Below are 17,336 nucleotides of genomic sequence, written 5' to 3'. Positions count from 1 at the left end.
CAACAGCCTTCAAAGAATGCCATTACCAAAGGCCTCAACTGTTATTCCAGCTGAGCCACTTTCTGGCTAAACTACCAATAGAGGAAAGGGGGAAATGAACCTCCACAGCCAGAAAGAATTCTATCAATTACTATTTTGACTTCCTACTAATAAAAATTAAGAAAATAAAAATATTCTAGTTCATTGGTTAGAGTAAATGATTATTTCAACCATCCTGTGTATTATTACTTCACAAGTTGCTGGGAAAATAAAAACACTGTTTTGAACAATACTTTAGAAAATCAACACATACTACCAATCAAGGCTGTATAGAAAGTCTTCCTTTAAAAAAAAAAAAAAGTAAAAACTTCTGCTCAATATCTGACAGGAAAAACATCTGTCTTATTAAAAAATAAAATATATAATCATAAAAACAAACCTGTTCTATCAAATACTGAAAACTAAATGCAAAACAAGTAAGTCACATTGCACAGGGATAATATATTGCACAGGTTGGTCAATTTTTAAATCCCCTGATATTAAAGAGTTAAACATTAAAAATAAAATTTTAGGGGCGCCTGGGTGGCTCAGTCAGTTAAGCGTCTGACTTCGGCTCAAGTCATGATCTCACCCCTTATGGGTTCGGGCCCTGCGTCAGGCTCTGTGCTGACAGCTGAGCCTGGAGCCTGCTTCAGATTCTGTGTCTACCTCTCTCTGCCCCTCCCTCACTCACACTCTATCTCTCTCTCATAAATGAATAAATGTTAAAAAAAAATTTTTTGAAATAAAATTTTATTCATCATTCATCAGAAGCAACTAATCATCATTAAGGGAAAAAAAGGGCAAAAGGTAGAAACACAAATCCAAGGTATCTTCGTCAAATCAGTACGGAAGGGGGAGGAAGGTGTAAGAGAAATGTATCACACAGACCTACTGGGTTAGTTGTAAACTCAGTTTTGTTCCTTTCTAACTTTGTGATCTTTGAGTAATTTCACTTGCTTATACGATTTCAATGAATTTAAAATGATATACAGGGGTCCTGGAGTGGCTCTGTGGGCTGAGCAACTGACTTTGACTCAGGTCATGATCTCACAGTTCGTGAGTTCAAGCCCTGCATCAGGCTCTGCACTGACAGTGTGGAGTCTGCTTGGGATTTTCAGTCTCTTCTCTCTCTCTCTGTCCCTCCTCTACTCATGCTTTCTTTTTTCTCAAAATAAACTTAAAAGAAATTAAAATAAAAATAAAAAGATATACAAAATATTTACCACTGTGGCTCATTATTATTGAAGGGCAGAGGAAAAAGAAAGAATGTGCAAAGGTTTGACATTGAAGGTAAAACTAATTTAGTGTCTAAATAATATCTAAAACAGATTCAATTCCATTTTCTGATCAATGGCTTGTTTAATTGATATTCCCAACTCTCATCTCCCCCACCATTATTTTGGGGAATCATTTCAAAGTGCTTACATTTATGATCAAATATTTTTTAAAGGCTTGTCACTTCTTAAATTTACAAAGCTCTCTATGTAAAATTTAGAAATAGATTTAATTTTTTTCTCTAGACTTATGTCACGTAACTAAAGTTAGAGGCTTAAATGTTACATTTTTATCTGATTCCTTTCAAAGTCAAATGACAAAAGAGCTGAATATTAACACCATTAGTCACGATTATAGAATTAAAAATTCAAATGTAATGAGAAATATAAGAAAGGTGAATTTAGAGGGTTTTAACTGGCAAAATGTTGGGTATTTTGAAATTAAAACTGTCTAAGCTAGCTAGAGAAAAAGGTAACTGTCATGAAAATCATAAATAAAAGGAATCACAGAAATAATTAGTTTCAACCTCTAGACAGAAAAATCAAGAAATATGTTTCGGTTCCCTCTTCTCCCCTCCCTTCTACATCTTTCTTGAGGATGGCGAGAAATGCTTTGCTCTTGCATCAGGGCAGAATACTGGTTTCTCCTAAGGAAGCATATATACCCATGGGCACGGAGGGCTGCTCAGGGCACAGTCATTGACTCATTTTCCATGCCTTTTCTCTCTCAACCTTCTCTGAGGTTCAGCCTCCTAGCATATCTCTAATGTCTTACAAAGGCACCAGCAGAACCCATACTTGAAACAAAAGGACTGAGCTTAGGTATTTGAAAGGAAAAAAGTATAGTACCACCTTCAAGCATTAAATCATCTTTCTTCCCCTCACCAACTTTCTCCAGCATTGCCAAAATAGATTAGCTCTAAACTCCAATTAATTCTACCACTGACTGCTCTGCAATCCTAAGTCACTCATTTCTCTTTGGTAAATTAGCCTGTCAACCTAATGTGTGTGTATATATATATTATATATAATATATGTAAATATATAATATATATATAATTTTATATACTATAAATCTACATATTACAAATTTATATATTATAAATTTAAATATACTTATATTAAATACAAATATAAGTAGGGAGTATAAGGTGGTAGGATCCTGATAAAAACCTGAGCTCTTTCTAATCTTTGTTAGAATGGGACAGTAGGGAAATGGCAGAAAAAAGGGAAAATTGCATAAATGATCCAATAATATAATTAAAAAGATATGCTTTTTTCTGATTAGATATAAATTAATTGTATCTCCTAAAACAAAAAAAGAAGTCAACTGTTAGTTATCTGGGGAGAAACTAAACCCCAAAAAGTTACTTCATAACTGTTTTCAACACAGTACACATTTTTACCTATTATAATTTACAAAGAACTGTAGTCTGTATGGTACAGAAATGCTAAGGTAAATAAAATCACCCCTACAGTCAAAAAGGGAACACTTGGTTGGTATTTATATTCTTGATTTTACATCCTTTGCTGACTGTTCAAAACTGCATAATGACTCAGTAAAATGTGAAGTCTTCCATATTAAAGATGGACATGTAGAGTTGTTCCATTCAAAGGATGTTACGAGGGACTCAACTTTATGTTAGGTACTAAAGTACACATACTCGTAATTTCCCAGAATGTGCTTACAGTGACACTTTATAGCTATTGTTGAAATCTTTTTCTACTTTGTCTTTTTTCCACTCTCAGATTCCACCAGAGAAATCCAAAGTCTAAACAGTTTTGAGAGCCACCACTCAAAGGGACTCACAAACCAAAAAAAGGTTAATAACTACTACACTGTACAAAGTTTCCTGCACTCAACTTTGAGTATTTGGAGATATTCAGTATGTAGACCCACTACCTCGCAAAGCACCTGACAAACAGGAAAAAATTGTATTTTATTATTTAACGTTGCAAGCAGCAAAGAGTGATAAGCAGTATTAAACCAAAATATCAACAGACATGAAGCACTGATGAAAATCATGAAAAAAATGAAAACTTCAGAGTTCTAGATTGCTTACCTACTAAAATTAATGAATTCTTTTTAGGACAGATAAGAAAGTCAGAAAAATCAATCAACAAAGAAGCAGCATAATTTTTAATCTGAGATATATATATATTTTTACAAACCTTTCCGGCTGCCTGTCGATCACTTTTAAAAATTACAGTCTCTTCATTAACCGGAGGTAGGTTAGTCATAGATTCAATTATTACTGAAAAATGAAACAGAGATTATTTCAAGACTTAATCAGATGATAATGTAAAATTTAAGTAACAATTTAGCCTTTAATTCCAACATAATTCTAAAATGAAATTTAAGATGAGATAATGTATCTCAGTAACTATTCCTCTTAAATCAACAAGCAATTTACTATCAAGTGGTACAGGGAAATAGATTCTACATATTTTTATTTAACATAGAGAGCTACAATTTGGGAGCACCTGGGTAGCACAGTCCATTAAGCGCTGACTCTTGCTATCAGCTCAGGTTGTGATCTTGTAGTCATGGGATTAAGCCCCACATCAGCCTGGAGCCTGCTTGAGATTTTCTCTACCTCTCTCTCTCTGCCATCTTCCACTTATGCACATGTGCAGCTCTCTCTCTCAAAATAAATAAACTTAAAACACACACACAAACCAAAAAAAAAAAAAACCCTCAGAAAGCTACAATTCTAAGGAAAAAAACCTAAAGTATAAAATCTCACAGAAAATTTGTATCACACATTAAAAAGTCAATAAATTGGGGTGCCTGGGTGGCTTAGTCGGTTAAGCGTCCGACTTTCGCTCAGGTCATGATCTCGCGGTTCGTGGGTTCGAGCCCCGTGTCGGGCTCTGTGCTGACTGCCAGCTCGGAGCCTGGAGCCTGTTTCAGTCTGTGACTCCCTCTCTCTCTGACCCTCCCCTGCTCACGTTGTCTCTCTCTCTCTCTCTCCTAGAAATAAAAATATTTGAAAAAAAAAAAAAGTCAATAAATTTAAGACATGTACATTTTCTCAAGCAACTTTTACCCAAAACAGTATAATCACATTTACTCACAAAACTCTTGTTTTAGGAAAAATTAGTCTTCTCACTCTAGAAATTGTTTTCTATATAGCACTGAGTACTTACTGCTTTATGAAAAAGCTAACGACTTCACAAAAGCATTTTCCTCCAAACATATGAAGAATGATAGGACTCAAGAGTAATTTTTAGGGGTGCCCGGGTGGCTCAGTTGGTTAGGCATCCAACTTCGGCTCAGGTCATGATCTCACAGTTCGTGGGTTCGAGCCCCACTTCGGGCTCTGTGCTGACAGCTAGCTCAGAGCCTGGAGCCCGCTTCAGATTCTGTATCTCCCTCTCTCTCTGACCCTCCCCTATTCACACTGTTTCTCTCTTTCTCTCTCGGAAATAAATGAAACATTAAAAAAAAAAAAAAGAGTAATTTTTATCATTCCCTTTCTCAAAAAGCAATAGCTTTATCCCCCTCGTCTATCATAATCAATCCCTGTAAATGACACAAATGTTAAACAACCAGTCTGCCATATATAGCAAAGAGAAAAAACAAATAGGCTCTTAGAAAATTAGAGCAACGAGCAAGAATACTTTGCCACATTACAAATGTCATGTCAACTTGAGAATGAAATATATTAATTCAGATTATTAAAATTCACTTTAAAAATTTCAATTGTATTCAATGAATTATATCAGTTACTGCTTTTTTAAAATTTTTAAATGTTTATTTATTATTTTGAGAGAGGGAGAGAGCAAGAGCACGAGCGGGTTAGGCACGGGGGGTGGGGAGGAAGGAGACACAGGATCTGAAGCAGGCTCCAGGCTTGGAGCTGTCAGGAGAGAGCCCCACGAAAGGCCTGAACCCACAGACTGTGAGATCATGAGCTGGGCTGAAGTTGGGGACACCTAACCAACTGAGCCACCCAGGTCCCCCATCAGCTATTGCTGCTAAGTTCTGAACATACGTATGAGTGACAGATCATAGGTCAACATTTTTGAGTTGGATCTATTTCTGAAATAAAGATGATGAGTAAGGACTGATAATGATAGGGAGCACTAAGAGAATTCATTTTCAATCATCTGTCTTCCCTAAGCCCCTTCCCAAGAATCAAATTACATGAAAATAAAACATCGCCTAATCTATATCATCATTTCATAAAATGATGAGAAAACAAGACTCAAGAGATTAACATTATGTTAATATCATATAAGCATAATCTGGCTAATTCCAGACCAAGTTATCACCAAAACATAAAATCTTCCTGTACCATCACACCTACTGACCCTGTTTCCAAAACCTAAAGGACCCATTCTTTTTTATTAGGATTCTAGGTGGCAGTTGCAGATAGTTGGGTACAAATAAACTTAAATTTTGTACCATATACTGATAAAAATTTTCAGAGGTTATCAACAGTCAAGTATGTATAGTATAAGATCCTTAATTTCATGAAATCTCTCTATTTCTTCCTAAGTGAATAATATCTAATGAGCCTCTTGTATTTTCTGAGAGAGTGAGAGAGAGAGAGAGAGAGAGAGAGAGAGAGAGAGAGAAACCAGCATAACTTGTAGAAGAACTGTAAAGTACAAAGCCAAATCCTCTCTTTTCCTCTTTGGGTTCTCATCTGAAGTCCTTTATTTTTTTTGCTTAATGTACTAATTAATACTTACTTCATTTTCTCTTTTGTAATCTGGCCCAAATAAGTTAGATATTTTAGGCTCTCAAAAGAGAGGAGTATGTGCTGATTTTGATTCAATCTTTATTCCCAGCAGCTTGAGAACTGTTGGTCTATTAGGTTGTTCTAGTCAGGACAATAGCTTTAAAAAGCATTATTCTGGGGTGACAGGGTGGCTCAGTCAGTTGGGTGTCCAACTTTGGCTCAGGTCATGATCTCGAAGTCTGTGAGTTTGAACCCCATGTTGCGCTCTGGGCTAACAGCTCAGAGCGTGGAGTCTGTTTCAGGTTCTGTGTCTCCCTTTCTCTCTGCCCCTCTCTGCTCTCACTCTGTGTCTGTCTCTCTCTCTCAGAATAAACAAACATTAAATAAATAAATAAATTAAATAAAAAGCATTATTCTGTGCATATCATATAGTGCACATTTTTTTCTTGATAAACATCGTGACATAAATTTTTCTATAAATATCAAGCCTAATAGATTCTCAACTCACACCATGTAATCAAATTATTAATTATTTGACTTATTTATGCATATTCTTAAATGCCAAAAGAGAACTCAAAACCCAGCAAATGTAATGACTTGAGAATCAAGTAAAGAGTTCTAATAATCATGATTTTTATAAGAAGGGTGTTTCACCTTAATCAGAATTTTGATTAGTAAGTTGCAAAAGTACAAAATCTGCACCGTTAGAAAAAGGCCAAAAGTCCAGTTTCTATCACTGACTCATTATACAACTGATCATAAGGGCAAGTGAACTGGGTTTTCCTGTGTCCCTTAAATCCTGTAAAGTAAGGGGGTGGGTGGACAACCTAGGTCTTTCACCCAGTTCAATATCTTGGACTTTATCAACTCTGAGTTCTATTTTCAGATGTATCTTACTGTAAGAGCTAATGATAGCTACATTAACTTCAAAGCCTTTCATGTACCTACCTCACATCCTAGGGCTAAAAGATATCTGTAAATATATAGTTTTCTTACCAACAGCTTTCAATTTTATGACATTAAATCACAGAGCTAATTTACATGTTTCTAAAATAAAACTCAAAGGCAGTAGGCAGAACTCCCCACCCAAAAGATACCCATTCCCTAATCCCTGAACCTGTAAATATGTTTTACATTTAAAAAAAACTTTTTATTTTTTTGCAGAGGTGATTAAGGTTAAGGGCCTTGGAATGGGGGAGATTATCCTGGCTTATGCATGTAGGCCCAATTTAAGGAGTCCCTAAAAGCGGATAATCTTCTATGGCCGTGGTCAGGGAGAGGCCTGATGAAGGGAGAAGGGTCACAGAGAAAGTCTAAGATTGGCTGTGAAGATGAAGGAAGGGTGCCATGAGCCAAAAAAATGCAGGCAGCCTCTAGAAGCTGAAAGAGTTAAGAAAATGGATTCTCCCCTAGAGCCTTCAGACAGAAACTCAGCCTTGACAGACCCTTTAATTTTAGCCCAGTGAGCCACATATGAAGCTTCTGGCCTAGAGAACTGTAGAATAATAAATTTGTGTTGTGTATAGCCACTAAATTTGTAGTAATTTCATAGCAGTAAAAAACGAATATACCAAATCAAAGAAAATTCTGGGAAAATGTCACTAAAAGTAGACTTTAAATTTTTAAAAAGATTGTGTATTTATTAGTTACTTAATGCAAGCAAAAACTGAATTTATCTATTCTAACTTAGTGACTAATGAGGTAGTATTACAATATTTCACAGAAACTTTGCTAGTCATAAATTATTTGATCAATACATACCTGGATATAAAAAATTTGATTAATAAAATTATTTACATACCTAATTGCTCAATAATACTTGAGACCATCCCAAGAGGCTTTAATTCAATATCTTCAGGCAGAATAATAGTTAGTTCTTCAACAGACGGTAGTTCCTATAATATAAAAAAGCAATGATCTTCTTCCAGCTTCAACAATTTAAAAAAAAAAATGGGACATCATTTCTATTTAAAGTTCTATAAACATGTCTGACGATGTAACGTTAGGCACTTAAAACTTATCTCTTTGATGTTATCCTTTTTAGTGTCTGACAGTATTTCTTCCACCTCCAATGTCTCCTCACATGAGTAATGCAAGAGCTTCTAATCCTTAATCCAGCTAGACAACACAGACAAAAGTACCCTAGAATTTTCCAATCACATAGTGATTCCCAGAAAAATCATTCTACTGGTCATTATGATTTCTCCACTTAGTCTTCTCTCTCTTAGCAGTCTTAATTTGGTTAATCAATTTGACTGGGATTAAACAGCTGAAGACAGAAGCAGTAATCTTTCCTGGGGGCTATGTGACAGAGAGTAAATGTCTGGCCTCTTCAGGAAAGAAATATAGAATTCCTAGGAAACAATGTAAACTCCAACCTGGAAAAGCGGTGGTGGTGTTGCTTGTTATCTTCTTTCTCTATGTTAAAAACTAAATTTCTTTATAATTCCTCTTTTCTGACCCAATCTCAGTTGCTATAGAAACCAGATATTGAAGTAAAGATGAAGTTGAAGAAAAATCTAAGAATAAAACTGACCTTACGTTTTAAAGTAAATAAACAGAGCTTTCTGTTTTTACCTTTTCCAAAAGAGCACAGTTAACTTTTACAAGCAAGTTTTTCCTTAAGAAGGCTTGAAAGTATAAAGATCCTATGAATAGCATATAGGAGTTAGTCTGGGAGGAGAAAGGTAACTTTTGAAATGGTGGAAAAGATGGGAAGACCATCTGTACTGCAGATGAATGTCTCTTGGGTAATCATTTTCCTCTTCAGGGACTCAAACAAGGTTTTTAACAAATCATATAACCTGAGTTAAAGTATACAACTTGCTTCTATTTTCTGACCAAGAATTACTTAATGAAAAACCACACGAAAGGTCTCAACCAACTCCATGCAGAAGACTTAACCTCTGCAAAGTTAGTCTGTATGGTGTTAGAGGAAATGATTGTTTATATGTTAGAATTTTTCTGAGTATTTCTAGAAAGAGGACAGCCACTGGTCATTATTGCATATTAAACATGGAAACTCTTTTCTTGTCAAAATCATGGTTTCAAAGTGGTCCATGTGTACATTAGAATAGAGAAGGGAGAATTGGTAGAAATGGTAAAAGAACATGTGACAAGGAATAGCCTTGTTTAAGAAGTTCCTAACTAAAGAAATCCCACACCAGTTAAATACAAGAATGGAGAATTATAATGCTGGGAGACTGCAGACAGGAAGGCTTTAATGGCATTTAAAAAGACAAATCACACTGATTTCTGCTTCCAGGAGTGGCACCTCTTAAAAATAGCGAATGGTATTTTCTAATGCAAAAGTGTAAAACTTTTTATCTTTATTAAGTTTACTTATTTATTTTGAGAGACAAAGAGGCAGAAAGGAGAGAAAACCCAAGTTGACTCCACACCGTCAGTGCAGAGCCCAATGTGGGGCTTCAACTCATGAACCGTGAGATCACAACTTGAGCCAAAATCAAGAGTCAGGCACTTATCCAAGCCACCCAGGCGCCCCACTAATGCAGAAGTATAGTGATGATATCTGAAATCTGCCCCACTAGCTAACCAAATTACAGTTAAATCTAAAACAAAAACTTTCATCACTTTTGGACCATGATGAAGTCCACTGCTTCAAGTCAGGATCATAGAGGCAGAACAAAGAAAAAGGAAGTCTCCAAAAGAGAAAGTGCTCTTAAACAGCTTTCAGGAGAACCTCTAAACTCAGGTGGGCCACATGCCATTAACACTTAGAACACAAAACTCAATGTTATTCTCAAATAAATAAATGCTATTTGGCCACAAAATGAAAAGCTCCTTGTTTTGCAATTTCTATGAAGAGGAAGAAAGATCCATGCAATATACAGTAATCATATTTTGGAATCGATCTAAATTCTGATACCGTTTTGATTTCCTTTAACTTTAAATTATAAAATGTATGTTCCTGTTTTTTAAAAAAAGGAAAAAAACGATAGTACAGAAGAAATCAAAGTAAAAAGCAAAAATTCCCCCAACCTTATTACTTTCAATCTCCCAATTCCTCTACATAGCTATTACCAGTATATCTTTCAAATACATTTACTATGCACTTATAAACTTTTACATTTCTAACTTTAAAATGTTTCACTTAAAATATCCACATTATAGGGGCGCCTGGGTGGCTTAGACGGTTAAGCGTCTGACTTTTGCTTAGGTCATGATCTCGCGGTTCGTGGGTTCGGGCCCCACGTCGGGCTCTGTGCTGACAGCCAGCTCAGAGCCTGGAGCCTGTTTCAGAGTCTGTATCTCCCTCTCTCTCTGACCCTCCCCTGCTCATGCTGTCTCTCTCTCTCTCCTAGAAATAATAAAAATATTTAAAAAAAATCCACATTACAATGCAAGCTATCCTTTTTACCTATCATATTTTGTACATCTTTCTACAACAAAACATATATACCTAATTTTTTAAACATTCTTACAGTAGATCACTTTATAGACGGACTATAATTTAACACCAGTCACCTGATAGAACATTTGCTACTTTTTAATTTTCATCATTATACGTAATGATACAATGAACTATCTTTGCGTAACTCCTATTATAGACTCCTGTAAGTAAACTACTAGATCCAAAGGTGTGAACACTTTTAATTTTGACCTATACTAATTTTCTTTTCTAAAAGGTTTTGTCTGGCACACCTGGGTGGCTCAGTTAGTCAAGCGTCTGACTTCAGCTCAGGTCATGATCTCACAGTCCGTGGGTTCAGGCCCAGCGTCAGGATTTGCACTGGCAAGGCAGAACCTGCTTCAGATTCTGTGTCTCCCTCTCTCTCTGCCTCTCCCGCACTGGTGCTATGTTTGTCTCAAAAAAAAAAAAAAAAAAAAAAGTCAAAAAGTTAGTCAATTAACAATTCCACAAATGATGAGATATTTTCTCACATTCTTGTGATCACTGAGAAGCAAACTTGAATTCTTGGCCAGTATGAGGGGTCTACAATATAAAATGGCATCTTGCTTTAATTTGAATTTCTTCTCTACTCAGGAAGACTGCATCCTTACATGTTTCCTGGCTATTTGAGTTTATGAATTGCTTGTAGGTCTTACTCATTTTTCTTTCATAGGGTTTATCTTTTTATAAGAGAACTTTGTGTTAAAAAATATTTGCCCTTTATCAAATATGGAGAGAATACCTACTCCCTTAATGTTCCACAATGCATTTGAGCTGCTTAACAAACTTCATTTTAATTTTTATGTAGTCACGTATATCAAGCATTTCTTTCTGTGGCTTTTGACTTGTGCCACAGAGAGAAAGACCCTCCCAATCCCCAAATCACTTTTTAAGTTCACTGATATTTTCACTGCTTCCAATTTCATTTTTAATATTTGCATTTTGGTCCATTTACAGTTTTATTCTTGTATAAAAGCAAAGATTGGCTTTATCTTTACCCATATTATTAGCCAATTATTCCCATGTGTTATAGAACAATCCATCATTTCCCCTACTGATTTGAAAAATAAATTTTAACATATACTAAATGTACTTATATATTTGGGTTTTTTACTGAAATCTCCACTTAGTTCCACTGATTTACTTCAGTGTCAGTCCTAAATATTTCAACAACTGCACCTTTCATTACATGTTTTAATATCTGGGAAGTAAGGCTAGTTCCTCTATTCAATTCACCCATATTCTTCCCCTAGGAAATTTTTCCTACTGTTCTCAGGTTTATTTCACCAGACAAACTTTAAAACTATTTTGTCATATATTAATTAGTCTTGTTAGTAGTGAATAAAATGACATTTAATTAGAGTTGTCTTTTTATAAGTCATAAATAGTCCTTAGGTTTATTTAAAGCCATCTTCTACCTTATTTGATATTATAAATTCCTAGTTATTTAATATCTTTTATTGATATTATAAATGCATCTTTATAGAGTACTGTTTGAACACAAGAAAGCATCATGCTGAAATTTATGTCTAATGACTTTCTTGTATATTCACTATTACCATATTTTCAAAAAATAAATCTTCCTCCTTTTCAATATTATTACATCATACTTTTAACTTTTCAAATAACATTGGATTTTTCCGAAAATATCAAATGCCGAGCAACTGTAATGACAGTGGGCATGACGTATGACTTTTTATTAGAAATGTTATAATGTTAAGCAAAATGATGTGGCTTGACTGAAATTAAAAATAAATTTTTTTTTTAATGTTTTATTTATTTCTGAGAGAGAGAGAGAGAGAGAAAGAGAGAAACAGACAGACAGCATGAGTAGGGGAGGGTCAGAGAGAGGGAGACACAGAATCTGAAGCAGGCTCCAGGCTCTGAGCTAGCTGCCAGAACAGAGTCTGACGTGGGGCTCGAACCCACGAACCACAAGATCATGACTTGAGCCGAAGTCGGACGCTTAACCGAGACTGAGCCACCCAGGCACCTCTAAAATTTCTTTTTAAAAAGGTTAGTAAACAAGTGACCATTTATTCCTCTTTGTGTTTCTATTTGCATGTGGGTTTTTTTTTTTTTTAGATCAGACTGCTGAACTGTACGTAATGCTTTTTCATCATCTTTTGAGATCATTATAACATAATTTACTTTAAGTTCAGCAGGTCAGCTACAACATCTGATAAAATCCTGATATTCTCTAAGGATGTTTATGAGACACATCTAGCAATGAGGAAGACAGAGGGAGATACACAAACCCAGAATATTTGTAGTGGTGCAGTAACTCACAACTGTGGTCAAAAGCAGAGTCTGTCAGGCTTCCTTAATTCCTGTTATCTGGTTTCCGAGCTATGTATTAACAGGACAAAACTGCTTACAAATGAGGAGGATCTCTAGTCTCATACGGAACCAAACTCAGAAAAAAACCAAAAACCAAAAAACAAGAACAGAAATACTGTTATCTGTGATCACCACCAGAACTCTAATTTTAGTTCAGTTACCCCTGTACCGTGTAACACAGGAATGTTTTCTAAACATTCCTAAAAAAGGTCAATGGGAGGCATTAAATTGCCTCCTAATAGTAAAAGACCTACTTATATAAGTGATATGTGAAATCTCTATCACAAATACTCTACAGAACACAAAAGGTATATAAAGAGCTAAATATTGTGCATAAAATTTATAAGAAATAAGTGAAATCAGCCTAGTATGATTCCAGATTAAAAGCGTTACATGTTACAGTGTTTACCTTTCAAAGTTCAATTAAGTCAAACAGTATATTTGCTTTGAAAATGGCAACCATTTTGGGGACTGGATCAGAGAAGAGATAATATCTGTCCCTTTTAAACATGCATGCTTTCCATAAAGATTTGTGTCAGTTCAAAGAGACAAACTGCAGAAGTTTGAAGAGGAAGGTTCCTTGGGCTGCCATGTCAGACTGGGCAGCAGAAGACCTTGTCTCGATGTTTGGATGTCAAATGTTACTTTCTCTTCCCTAACTGTGAAATCTGAAGTACTACCAAGCCTAGTTACTCTTTATTAAGTCATCCTACTAATTTTCTTTTTTGTAAAGCACATCACTGTCTAACATCCAATGTGCTTACTTGCTTGAAGTCCATTTCCATAACTAGGCAATAAATACAATAAGCAGGACTTGGTCGGCCTTGCTGATGGCTGTAGCATCCAGAAGAGTGGCTAGCATATAGTAGGTGCTTAGTACGTATTTATTAGATGAAATGACTTACCTCATCAGTCTAAGTTAAACAAAACTCTCAGAAGAGATCACAGTCTTTTTCAATCAGTGAAATCAAATAATGAAAATATAATTCCCAGAATTCCAGAGAATCCTCAAGGAATGAAAGTAAGAAACACAGACTTCTAAGGGAGCTTCATTGCCTAGGACTGATGCATACATACCTCAGGTTTGCAGCAGCAAACATTATTACAATTATTAGATTAACACCTGGCTGCTTGATAACACAGCCACTGTTCAGCAGCTGCTCCTGGTAAGATAACGAATAAATCTGCTCAGTCACATAATCTCCTTTACAGAAATAAAAATCAATCACTGCTTTTCCATGAGTGGGAAAAGGATGTGTTTGTCACAAAAAAAGAGGAAAAACAGACACATTCCAATAAGGGGGGAAAAACAGCCAGAACACATACTGAAGGACACTACCACTCTTGACAGTACACATAGGATATAAAGAATTAAAAGTCATACTGATAAACTAGAAAACTGTAGGTAGAGGGATAGAAAGACCTCCTCCATCACATAAGCAAATCAAGCATACTGAAAATAAAAGACAAAAACGCTATATATTGCAGGTAAGGAAGATTAAAGTGTGAGCCTGGATTAACCTACAACCTTCATGGAAAGATGGGTAAGTAGGTAAGAAAGGCTCCTTTTATTCTACTTATACAACACCAAACACTAACCGCATTTGGCTATTTAAATTTAACTAACATTAAGTAAAATTTAAAATGCAGTCTTCTGTTGGACTAGCCACATTTCAAATGCTTAACAGCTAGAGTATTAACACAGCACGGATATAGAACATTTCCCCCATTGCAGACAGCTCTACCGAACAGCACTGCTTTACACTCTTCAACATCCAAAAAGCCTTTCGTTACAAGACATACACCCAGGTAATAATAGCACCAAACTATTTTTGGCCATTAATACAGGCCACATTACAACAGCATATACCATATTACTATTAAGCCTTAATGATAACCTGAATACTCTACCTGGAAAATGAAGATTTGTGATCAATCTCTATTCTTATGACTTTTACTTTCCAAAATTCAAGAGAAACTAAAACCCTGTCTTGGATGTATAGTATCTGCAACTAGAGATAAATATCCATGCTACTGCTTAAATAAAGTCAGTATTACGTTTACTGACTGAAAATCAAATAAGAGTAAAAATAGTTCTTCTGGACACACTTACTCAAAACTTGTATTTGTAATAACAAAGAATAGGGAAGGAAAGGAAGAAAAAAACTTCATTCACATCATCAGCAAAAGAAAAGCTCACATGGAAATAAAAATCCCAGTCACGTAACAGCATTTGACAAATGAACTACTGGAATTCAACATACTAAGAAATTCAATCACTTTTTTCCTACATAATCTACAGTTCCAAGCCAAAGCCTTTATTAAAAGATAATATGGTCCAAGCAAATGCAATTTAAGGAAGCTTAGTATCTATGACCACAACAAAATATGCTACATTATTCAGAAACCAAACAACCAAAGTTCAAATGATCAAATTCTAATATTGCTACATATGCATTTCTACATAAGCACTAAAAATACAGCCGACTGGAATCAGACCTGTTACTAGTTCTGAATCTGTTCCTCTCTACCTAAATATTACCCTCAGGGAAATCACTCCTGGGAACCAGTTTTCTTATTCTAAAGATGATATTTTTTTAAGTTTTGTGTTTTATTTATTTGAGAGATAGAAAGAGAGGGGGAGAGAGGGAGGAGCTAAGAGAAAGGGAGAGAGAATCCTAAGTAGGCTCCACACATGGGGCTGAAACTCACAAATCGCAATATCATGACCTGAGCCAAAATCAAGAGCCAAACTCTTAACCAACTGAGCCACCCAGGGGCCCCAGTTTTCTTACTCTAAATAGTGAGAAAATTGAGCAAAAGTTCTGAATATTTCATGCAAATGGCTAATAATACAATTTTAAAAAAATGTTTAACTGCACGTGATCAAAAAGCACAGTACGAAAGAAATTATATACCAGCTTCAAACACAATTACTATAATTCTGGATAACAGATACCCATAACTATGGCATTAAAAAAATGCATGGCCCTAACTATTTTTCTGAAATATCTGTGAAAGAGCAATTATTGTTTGTGTTATAAGATTATTATTATACTCTGATACTTAAACGTCTGTATGGCCTACAAGGTTGTTCAGTTAAGCAAAATATTCAAATGAGTACCACATAACATTAAAATCCACCCTATTAAACTATAGATACACTAGTCAAAAAGTAGGTGTCAAAAGACTTCCACCACAAAAATGGAAACTAATGGGTCAAAAATGGCCCTCTGAGATGACAAGTGTGCACTACAATGATCCTGAAGTCTCTATTTCTTTAAGACTTATTGGGCAAGAAAAAAAAATTGGTTTAAAAAGGAGAAGGAGATAGAGAGGTATCAGTAATTTATGATTTTCTGAGGCAAAATTATCTAATGAACCTTGATTTGGATTTTCATTCACAAATCTAGAAAAAGGGTAGCAGGGGGTAATGGAAAAGGAATCAAACACTCCAAATGGCAACTAATCCTTTCTGGTACAGACTGGGGAGAATTTTTAAAAGTGAGAAAAGTGGAATAAAATTATCTGGCCGCTTTCCTCCTCAGATTACCCAAGAATACAGGACATGCATGTGGCAGCCAATTACCTGATGCTATTAGGTGAGCCTTCACTTTTCAGATATGGTTGGAAAGTAGGATCCAATCCCTGGAGTACTGAGAGCCATGAATGGAAACTTTTTTTTTTCCCTATAGCTGGGAAAACATATTGGAAAAAAGAATGGATTAGGTCTGTACACTGTGCGGTAACTATGACCACATCTAACATTCAGTAGTCTAATTCAACTTTACAGAAAGTACTTTTACAACGTGCCATGGGACTCAGCTTTTTCTTTAGCTATCACCAGTACACACCCTAACACACCCTACTGTACATGACACTAAACCTAAGATTGAGACCAGCCCCTTAAAAATTTTCACCTAAAAAAATCAAAGTCGACACTTCTTTGCAGCATCTCTATATTTTTCTTTTTAAATAAATACAATGTTCTTATCCTGTTTTTCTCTAAAATTACTGTCAGAAACAAAGTTCCCAAGAATATCTTCAAATGTTGATTCACATAAACATTAAAGTAAAATCATCTCAATACGAAAAAATCCTTAGCAATAAACTTAACTCTAAGCATTCTTTTATGTTAACTGAGGAGTCCATATTGCATCAAATCTAAGACACTGACTTTATAGATAATGAACATAAAGCACTGTCCAAAAAAATTTGTAAATGCCATCAATTATCAGTTCCAAATTTCAAAATGTTAACAAATGAAAAAAGTGTCCATTTTAGAACTGACAACATTAGCCGTATGGGTGATAAATGAATGAACACACACTCTCTGAGCCCCTACTAGTAACCAACACTGGGACTACAACTGCCATACAACAGACTGGGTCTATTCAGCGGGAAAGTTCATGTTCTCTTCACCTGTCACCTCTCCATATCTATCCTACCCTGTAATTTAAGATCAAGTCAGGATGACGTGCTTCACCTCTGCAGCGCAAGTTATTTGCTGTTTCACACAATCCCACAGCTTTTTAAGGCTAAGACCCTTCATCCAGCATTCGATCATTAACTTTCTGGCGTCACTCTGCTTTCCGT

The 17,336-nt window shown here is 35.5% G+C and overlaps 1 protein-coding gene across 1 annotated transcript in view; it reads right to left on the bottom strand.

The window, feature by feature from the left end:
• The window catches only part of NAF1 (nuclear assembly factor 1 ribonucleoprotein), a 45,256-nt gene that overhangs the window by 15,687 nt on the left and 12,233 nt on the right, over positions 1-17,336 (bottom strand). The window contains exons 3-4 of the mRNA XM_039244554.1: positions 7,788-7,881; positions 3,468-3,550 (exon numbers count right to left, since the gene is read on the bottom strand). Of these exons, the coding sequence (XP_039100485.1) occupies positions 3,468-3,550; positions 7,788-7,881 (177 nt within the window). The remainder of the gene's footprint in view (positions 1-3,467; positions 3,551-7,787; positions 7,882-17,336) is intronic.

This window comes from Hyaena hyaena, unplaced genomic scaffold (genome assembly GCF_003009895.1).
Source record: "Hyaena hyaena isolate Hyena2069 unplaced genomic scaffold, ASM300989v1 scaffold_244, whole genome shotgun sequence".
NCBI classification, from domain to species: domain Eukaryota; kingdom Metazoa; phylum Chordata; class Mammalia; order Carnivora; family Hyaenidae; genus Hyaena; species Hyaena hyaena.
The sequence above is the reverse complement of the archived record's forward strand: the minus strand, read 5'-3'. Positions and strand labels throughout refer to the sequence as shown.